General features: G+C 48.6%; 1 protein-coding gene across 4 annotated transcripts; it reads left to right on the top strand.

The window, feature by feature from the left end:
* Positions 1-3,382: 3,382 nt before the first annotated feature.
* npas4l (neuronal PAS domain protein 4 like) lies at positions 3,383-8,928 on the top strand. 4 transcript variants are annotated; one of them, XM_023796246.2, is made up of 11 exons: positions 3,383-3,454; positions 3,721-3,820; positions 4,096-4,243; positions 5,132-5,295; positions 5,383-5,525; positions 5,680-5,779; positions 6,186-6,441; positions 6,554-6,663; positions 6,834-6,969; positions 7,069-8,303; positions 8,417-8,928. In XM_023796246.2, the coding sequence occupies exons 3-11, from the start codon at positions 4,131-4,133 to the stop codon at positions 8,443-8,445; spliced, it is 2,286 nt and encodes a 761-aa protein (XP_023652014.1). In that variant the 5' UTR covers positions 3,383-3,454; positions 3,721-3,820; positions 4,096-4,130; the 3' UTR covers positions 8,446-8,928. The 4 variants fall into 4 exon arrangements, with proteins under 4 accessions (XP_023652014.1, XP_023652013.1, XP_023652012.1 ...); XM_023796245.2 differs by having other exon boundaries at positions 6,183-6,441; XM_023796244.2 differs by lacking the exons at positions 3,383-3,454; positions 3,721-3,820; positions 4,096-4,243 and having other exon boundaries at positions 4,274-5,295.
* The last annotated feature ends 557 nt before the right edge of the window (positions 8,929-9,485 follow it).

Here is a 9,485-nt window from a genome sequence, read left to right as displayed (position 1 = left end):
GGGGGAAATTAGCGACAGGGTGGCTGGGCCAGAACGCGGCACCCTCAGGGGAAGCCGTTTAGCGGATTGGATAAAATCACTGCTGTATGGGTAAGTTATGGATTGTTGTGACCTGGAATTCCCACGACGGGCGGCCAGAGTCAAAACTGGACTCCGCGAGTGAGCAAGATGGAAGTCCAAAAGATTGTGATCGGCCTGCAGGATTCGACAGGCGGGACTCATCAAATGGAAGGCAGGCAATGGTCACGTCTCCGCCGGCTTTTGGCAAAGAGCACGGGCTGCGTCATGCTGGGGGGGCGGGGGTGGCGTGGATGGTCTGAGTGACGTTTCAAGTGTGGTAATAAATCAGGCTGGGTGGATGGCAGGGGATGCTGTCGTGGGGGGCCCAGGTGCGCAAGCCTGCTCTGTCCCCTTCGTTAATGCCCCAACTCACACCCTATGGGGGGCAGAATCCGGGCTGGTGCTGTCGTCTAAGCAAAATCTACATGTTAATGGGGAGGGGGCAAAATGTTCTCTGATAATTTAATTTGGCATGCAAATAGACTGTAGATAAACGGAAAAGCCCACCTTTAGGTCTTTTAGGTCTTTTCTGTTTTTTGTCTTGATGCCGCTGTACTACTTGTAAAGATAAACCTGGCCCTCTCCCCCAGGCTGACAGAGTACATCACTCCGCTTGCGCAACCTCTGTGCTGCCTCTCGCCAGAACCCCAGGTGTCCAGGCAGGTTGTAGGGGGCTGCATTATCTGACCCCGGGCCCCGAGGCAGCCATGCTGTCTGGCCATGCAGATTGGCACGGGCCCTGGCCTGCCCCTGGCGGGCCGAGCAGCCCCCGGATGGACCCCAGCCCCCGATCCAAGCGAGCCTAGAGCTGTCCCTCTCCGGCCCGGCAGTTTGCTCGTGTCTGTCACCAGACTCCCGCTATAAAGGTCCCGTTATCTGCGGCGTTAAGTGCAGGCTGCAGACGACGGGTCACCCAGGGACCGGCCGCAGAGACGTGCGGCCTGGCGCACAGGAAGCGGGTCCACTGCTGCCCCGTCTGGCCCCGGAGCAAAGGGGTCGGCTCAAGTGTTAATGCCAGGAGACGGCCCGCAAAACTGCCTGACAATTTCCCTTTTGGGTTAAATAACCATTAGAACTCTTGAAAGTCAATTTGCAGGCCTGGCCATTGTAGACACACGCTTCCAGTGTCCGCAAAAAGCCATTTATCTCTCACCCCACCCTAACCTTTTTCTCTCTCTTTCTCTTGATGTCTCATCTTTCATTTTTCTGTCTTCGGTCAGGCTTTCTGAAGAGCAGATAGTTTGGAGTGTTCCCCCCCACCATCTTCCCCCATGCTTTTCTGGGAATTGAAATTTTGATTGGTTGTCGAAAAATGATGGCGGTGAGTCGGGAAGGGCCCCGGCAATTCCGAGATGCTGTCTGGGTTTTCGCTGTGAATCAGTGCTTCAGAATCTGACTTTTAAATGCTGAAACCGACAGACCAACAATAAGACGATGTAGATGTGCAGATTATGTGTAGATTTGATAGTGCTTTTTGATCACTACTTTATTTTTCTTTATTCTGGTGTAATTTTAATACTAAAAAATACTTCTATGAAGAGGTGTACATATGCCAGGGGTGGCCAATCTTATCCAGAAAGGGCCGCTGTGTCTGCGGGTTTTCGCTGCAGCTCCCTAATTAGATTACTAATTAGAGGACTAATTGGCTGCGGAGTCCTCACACCTGGGTTTGAACAGTTGGCCTACAGGTTATCCCAGAAACCTGCATACACACCGGCCCTTTGCGGGTAAGATTGCCCACCCCTGCCATATGCAATAGATGATCTTCCCTGGCAGACTTCATAAGCGAAAAGTTTATTCAATTACCTTTAAAATAACACTGTTCCTTGTAACAAAATAGCTTGTAACAAAGCTGCTACAATCCTGCCATAACCTCATCAATGGTACTGATAACAATGAACATGTCTGTTACGTACATCAAATAAGCAACGTAACATAAAATTAAACCACTGCTCTAGCCCCATGACCCACACCAGCGTCCACCTGAGCTCCGATCCCAGCCGTGACGCCTTGGGCTCCTGTGGAGGCTCCCCTCTGCTACTCCTGAACTCCTCATCCTTGTCCTCACCTCACTCTGATATTTTACAGACCCCACCATCAGACCTGACTTCACCTGGCGGTGACCAGCCCGTCGACGCCACTGCCCGTTGAGGGCACTTGAAACAAACTTGACTGTGAGGATCCTATAAAGACTCATCCACAACCCCCCCCCCTCGACACCCGAAATCACCACCTTTCTACAGGGAGGCTGAAGTGACTGGGGGTGCAGGTCTGATATGTGTGTCACCGGTGTCGATTGCAATTCATGTGGACCCTGAAGCGAGTTTAACCGCTGATGCCCCCAACCTGCCACCACAGAGGGGTGCAAGGAGCATGTAGACCATCAGAATATGCCGGCTATCTAGACCTCCTGATGGACTTACCAGCCCTGTGCGTGCTGTGATCCCTCTAAATCACTAATAAATCACATACTGGTATTACATCACCGCACCATTATCAGCTCCAGTGGCTAAGATTGCATGACATGAAAGACTCTTATCACAGATTCAGCAAATGGGACAGTTTCAGTTAGGGTAGATATACACCAGTGATCCGATGACATTACAAATTATAAGGCTAGGTATGACAGTAATGACAGCAATTTGCTTAATAACAGCGCTCAAATGCTGTGCCAAGCTATGAATGATTCATGATAAACTTGCAAATACGATTTTGTCGGACCGGAGAAGTCACAATGAGATTTAATAGAGGAATCTCGTGACGGTGTCTCTATCTCACTTATTGCCTATATAACGGATCTGCCCCGGGACGACTGGTTAAACATGATTTAAACCAGTAAGTAAAATTACTGCCTCCATTCTAAGGACAGAGTCAGAGGTCGTTAAGTTTGGAGCTAAATAATTTTATTCCATTATACAAACACACTCCGTGTATCAATGACACAAATTAAGTAGTTTAAATAATAATAATAATAATAATAATAATAATAATAATAATAATAATAATAAAGCAGTGAATCATTTAGCCGTAGCATCCCATTCACTTAGGTCCATTTGCAAGATTTTTAACTACATTAACCCATTCATCAAGGTTTTGCCTCCTATCATATTATGCAAGCATGAAAAGTTGTTAAAGCACAAAATAATGGGCTAAATGATTTCATGAAATTGGACCCCCGGCAATAATATTGTTGTACTCGATACTCGCGTCCTTTTCACTCGCATGCATCTTGCGTGTCCGCTGTTTGTTTGCCTTAAGCCGACGAGCTAAAATGACTTGTTGTTTTAACTCTCATTCAGGGTTTACCGACGAGTTACCATGATTGATCATTCTTAATTTGTGTCCCTCTTTCGTACCTACGCGACATGCGGGCACTGCAGCTTCCTCCGGGCAGGTGAGGAGCTTTAAACTTGCGCCTGTTCATTTCTGGGTTTTCATTTTAACTGCATTTTGGATCCGACTGGACCGATTCTGCACACATGATCAATGGTCATTTCATTACTGGAGCTGTATGCCCAATATGTTTCCGTAAGGGGAGGCGGGGGTTAGCGTCTGAGTGGAGTTATTTTTAGAGTCGGGATAACTAAAAATATCCCACCGTCAGTTGTCGTTACGTCACAAGAAGTAACATTAGGCGCTTTTTTTCTTACGCACCGCCAGATTTTAAAACAAAGGTATCAGGTTAATCCTGAGCCTGCCTATAAAAGGGAGGAGACAACGGAGGCAGGACAGAGAGGCATCGGGCAGCCTTCCTGTGAAGGTAAGGGAGTTCGCGCTCTGCTGCATGCTGCATGCTGATGCGTATTAACTGATTGTCGGATACAGCTATGTAGGTTGTTATAATTATATTTTTGATGCTCAGTAGTTTTTATTAGTTAAGGGGGCTAATTCAATGTAATGTGTGTTTTTTTCCTGTGCAAAAGAAAACATTTTAAAAATGCAACAGATATTACAACAGTGAATGGTTTTTCATTTTATGCGAGGGAATGTTTTCTTATTTGTCCTATTGATCTTTTTTCACTTTGGTGCTTAAAGGAAATCAGAGAGAGGGAGACAGAGAGAGAGTGAAAATGACGGTGTGCTGCGAGTCCTGCCATAGTCCGATCGGCGATATGCCCGGACCGGCGCACTGCTCGTCCCGGTGCTACACCGCGACCCAGAGAGTCTCCTGCAAGCGCTTTCGGTGAGTCCGGGAGAAACGGCACGGCGGCTCCGCTTCATGATAGAGGCTCCCCCTAGTGGCGTGCCGGAACCGCCCGTTTAAAACCGCACCGTTCTAATGTAAAAAGTTATAACTGATTTCTATTGCTTTTTTTAAAGTGGGTGTTTAGATTTTGTATCAGATCTGGTGTTTAAACGTTCGTGTACACCCCACCAAGGTGGTACAACGCTATCAAAATCTCGACTTGGATCACGAACTGAAGATTCTTGTTTTCAGTGACTCATGGACTATTTCTAATATGACTTTTGACTTTTTCATATCAGCCCCGACGACTTAAATAGCGGTAATTTGTGCCTGAAAATAAGAGAGCTAGAGACTGTGGGCATATGCTGTATTGGACCGCTTAGATGAGTGATTTGAAAATCACTGTGACTCAGTGCTGTTCCTCTCCTGGGCAAAACCGGGAAGCGTGGGTCACTTGGACGAGGGGGACTTGGAGGTGCGTCATTGCATCGTAAATGTGACGTAGGGTCCGGGGCGCCTTTTAAGGGGATGCAAGAGCGACACCAGTGACGCCCACTCACAGCGTCCGTTACATAAAGCCAGCGCCCTCTGACAGTGCTGGCCACATCAGTGTGAGTCTGGGGGCCTCCTGGCTTGTAAGGTGTCCTAAGGATCCAGAGCCACCCCATTTTTTTTGTACCAACAACAATATTTCAGCCCAGCCTGGGGTTGTGGGATGCAAGCCCGCTTTCCTGGAGCGACTTCCAGGAGGAATAGATGTTTGTGTCAGTCCTGGGGGAGCGAGTGGCCTGTCCTGGGAGTGGGTGGCACCTCCTTCTCGTCTGACGTGATAGCATTAGCGGTACGAGTCCCTCGGGCATCACGTGACATGCTGGTCTCTCACAGGTCCACCAAGGGGGCATCGAAGGCCCGTCGCGACCACATCAACTGCGAGATTCGGAGCATGCGGGCCCTCCTGCCCATCCCGCTGGAGGACCAGGAGCGCCTTTCCTACCTACACTCCATGTCGGCCATCTGTACCTTCATCCGGAAGTCCATCTTCTTCCGAGGTACGCTGAGCCTCCTGCAAGCTGCGTCATGTTGCCTGAGCGCCATCCATGGGCTCAGCTAATTCTTCAGGTTCTTGTACTCATCAGAGCTGCAGCCAGATGGGTCCAGCTGTTTCCTGCCCTATGAGGACTTCCTGCAAGCCTTGCCTGGCTTCATACTGGTCACCTCCAGAGAGGGGAAGCTGATTTATGTGTCTGAGAATGTGGCCGATTACCTGGGATACTCAATGGTAGGTGGACCAAATGGCGGTTAAACAATCTCAAATACCTTTATTTAGACTTAATTAAATTAAAATTTTAGTGTAATGACTCTGAGGCTGAATAATCAATGTAATTCACATGTGGTCTTTGCTTGGGACTTACATGTTTTCATTTTCCCTTAAGGTGGATGTGCTTCAGGGAGATGCTATCTACGACATGGTGGACAACGCAGATGTGGAGATTGTGAAATCTAACCTGGAGACTGAGGGCCTGCCAGCAAAAGGTAACATAAACCCCCAGGAAAAGCAGGCAACACTTTATAATTATCAAGCTAATGTTTTCAAAGCCTAAAGCACATTGCATTGCTAGCAAGTTACTGTTTATTAAACCAGCAATCAGTGGGTTAAACTCCCATGTTCTGAAAGGCAATTTAAGCAGAGTTGAAATCCTAGGAGCAACAGAGTACAGAATAGTAATATAATAGATAGCAACAATGTAATAGACAAATAGCAACAATGTAACAGATAGTAACAATGTAATAGATAAATAGCAACAATGTAACAGTAACAACCACATTCTGACGGTGTTTGTTGGGTATATCATGTCTGCCTGCTTGCTATGAATGTCATGATCACTGCACTGCATCAACACCCCCTCATCACCACGGCGATGTCTCCTGTCCCCAGCAGAGAGGACCTTTGTGTGCCGCATGCTGATGTCCAAGGCGTTCCGGCTCCGGCACGGCAGCAGCTGCTCCATGCTGGTCCGAGGCCGCTTCCAGGCGGCTCCCCGCGCTTCCCCATCAGGCCAGGAGCCTGACCTGGCCTTCGTGGCCCTCTGCACCCCCACAGCAGATCGCTGGCGGGACGGTAACCCCCGCTGTTCCGCGGAGCCCTTCCGGACACTCCACGGGCCTGACATGTCCTTCGCCTACGCGCCTGAGAGGTGAGCATCGCACACAGCATCCCGGGCGGATGCACGACGGAATCAGACACTGCAGTTTGCAGCCTGGATCCTGGTTGTATTAATTTAAACATTCCTCCCACCATTTCTACAGCCTGCTGTTTCACCTGGGCTACTCAGCGGGTGAGGTGATTGGTCGATCCTGGTACAGCCTGCTTCATCCAGATGATCTTTCCTCATGTGCATCAAAACACAAGAGTCTGTGTAAGTACTATTATCTGACTACTGTACTGCGGAAAGAAACTGAGAAAAAACAACAGTCTAACTAACTACATCATCTGACAGCCATATTGTGGTTACAACGTTTATTTAGTGTGTAGCAATAAGGGTGCATATGGATGACAGGTTGAAATGTTTTCCTGTTCATTATGCAGTGGAAGGAGATGAAGGCACATTGGTCGAGATGGTCCTCAGACTACAACACAAGAACCTCTACTGGGTGTGGCTATATGTTCGAGCTACAAAGGATTCTGGGAAACAGGAAGTGAGCTGCATGAACTATATTGTCAGGTAAGAAAGACGTAACTGAGTATGAAAAGGTAACAGTTGTATCGTACTGCGATGAAGGTGAGTGGTGGATTCATCAGTTGTTCTAAAATTTGTTTTTAGCGAAACAGAGGCCAGCTTCCTGAAGCAGAGGATCTACAGCGATGCCTCCATCACCTCGACCCCCCTCCTTCCAAAACAGCCTCAACCATCGCACTCCGACGCCCCCCAGTGTCATGGAAATGGCGTCACCAAGGTCCTCAAGAGGGAGAGGGAGGCTTGCTGCGTGACAGAGGAGCCCCAGCCAAAGACGAGCCGCGTCTCTGAAACCAACACCGGCTACCTGATCTGCACCAATCCGGCAGAAGACGGCAGCCAGCAGGGGGTGCTGACGAGCAGCACTGTGTTCCCCGCCACGCCTCCCTACAGCCCAGCATCGTCCCACTCTCCAGCCACGCAGGAGGACTGTCCGTCCGACTTCCTCCTGGACGCATACAGCTACGCCGAGACCCTGCTCTCCTCTCCGGAGAGCTCTCCTCCCTACCTCTCCGGCCAGAACACTTTTTCCGGGGTATCGGACTGCTTCCCTGCCTCAGATCCTCTCCAGGCTGCAATGGATCCCACATTTGGCCTCCACCATTTTGCTGTGGCTCAGTCGCCTGAGTCCTGCCCATCTCCATCCTATGAGTTTCCCAGCTGCCCCGTGGGAAGTCACCTGGTCCCAGACGGTCTACAGGGGCTGGATGTGGCTGACGGCTCGTCGGACTGTGCCTTTCATCCTGACGACCTCGGGCTCTCCACCCCGCCACCAGGGGGAGACAGCCCTTTCCTAGTCCGTCAGGATGTCTCAGACACCCCTGTGCTGACCCCTGATCCCTCGCCCGCGACTGAGTGCCGTTTCCAGTACAGTGAGCGGGAGAGGGCCGAAATTAGCATCCTGGCCCAGCAGATCTCCTCGCTGGCTAACAGCTTTGACACATACCGTAGTATGGGTCTGGCCCCTGGAAACGGTAAGCCCACCCCCCTCAGCGAAGGCCCAGTACCCCCCTGCGACTGCCCAGATGTGTGCTCACACCCATCCAGACTCGAGCTGATCTTGGATGAAGGTGTCATCTACAGCATCTTACAAGACCTAGACACCGAAGAGGGGCACGTGGAGGACGGGGAGCAGTCCCTGGATGCCTCGATCTCCCAGGCGTCTGCAGCCCTGTTTACCGCCCTGGTGTGGGAACCCTCCCTGGACCAGTTTCCCAGCATGCACCCTGCACTGGATCCCTGCCTGGTGAGGCCCGGATGCCAAGAGGATGGAAATGAGTTGCATCAACTCAGCCGCTACCTGCATAGTAGCCTCCAGCAAGGTCGGTAAATACACCTGACATGAACATTCTCATATTTCTTCTTATTGTAGTCGTGGTGACAGTAGCTCCTGTGTTTCAAGGTTCTCATGGTCTTCTCCTACATCTCCTTGCAGATGAGCTTGCTGAAGAATCCATGTACTGAAATAAGTCCGTGACTTACCCTACGACTGTGTATGGCATATTGTCATAGCAACCACCGGCATCTTTTCCGGATCCAGAGGGGGACTTTGCCGAGAACTCTCTCTGTCTGACTGGATCTCCAGCAGAACTGGCTTTCGGCTCGCAACTCCCAACAATCACAGAAAAGGCAAGAAAATGAGCCATAATTGATGAAACATGACATCATTTAGCTTCGTATTTCATGGACCAAACCTGTAGTGATAGCGCAATTTGTAGAAGCATTTTGTATGATATTATTTTTATATGATTAGGGTTGCTGTTCTTTATGCTGTATCTCCTGTACTGAAGTCACATGCTACTCATGAACTGGTGTGTTTTATATCACTGGCCGGACAGCGAAGGGAATTTTATGAGCACTTAGTCTGTTTTCATGTCAAGTTGGAGAAAGACACGTTTACTTCATGTTTGCGAAAGAAAAAATAAAACTCAACTGGTACAAAATGGACACTGATCGTCCAAATCTGGTTCTGATATTTCCAAGAATAAAAAATAAGGACAGAAACTAAATGTAATGAAATGCATCTCAAACCTACTACCTCCTCGGCGTGTTCAAAATGAAAGAAGAATGGTTTCATTTTGCTTTAAGTGCGACTGCTGTATATTTATTGCCGTGTTTTAACGTTAAGCTGTAGACCCTGGACCTCACGTGCCTTCTGGACAGTATGTCTTCATCTTTTTATTCTGGTGTCAGTCTGGAACTGCATTGCTGTGTGTGACTAAGTCTCTCTGCGACTGACAGCAATAAACGTGAGAGATTTAAGCCGGGACACATGTATTCTACACCAGCCTCACAGTGTGTGTTGACAGTTTGTTGTATTTGATAGTATACAGTATGTTGGTTTTGACATTTGTAAATGAGTTCATTTTGTCCATTTCGTCCATTCTCTTTTTTTCTCATTTTCTGTTTTATATTTTTGTACTTAAAACATGGTTAATAAAAGTAATTAATATTACAATGGCCAGGTGGAGTACTTTATTACATTTTTATGTATTTATTTGTAT

Source organism: Paramormyrops kingsleyae, chromosome 3 (assembly GCF_048594095.1).
Source record: "Paramormyrops kingsleyae isolate MSU_618 chromosome 3, PKINGS_0.4, whole genome shotgun sequence".
Classification (NCBI taxonomy): domain Eukaryota; kingdom Metazoa; phylum Chordata; class Actinopteri; order Osteoglossiformes; family Mormyridae; genus Paramormyrops; species Paramormyrops kingsleyae.
This window is presented reverse-complemented; position numbering and strand designations above follow the sequence as displayed.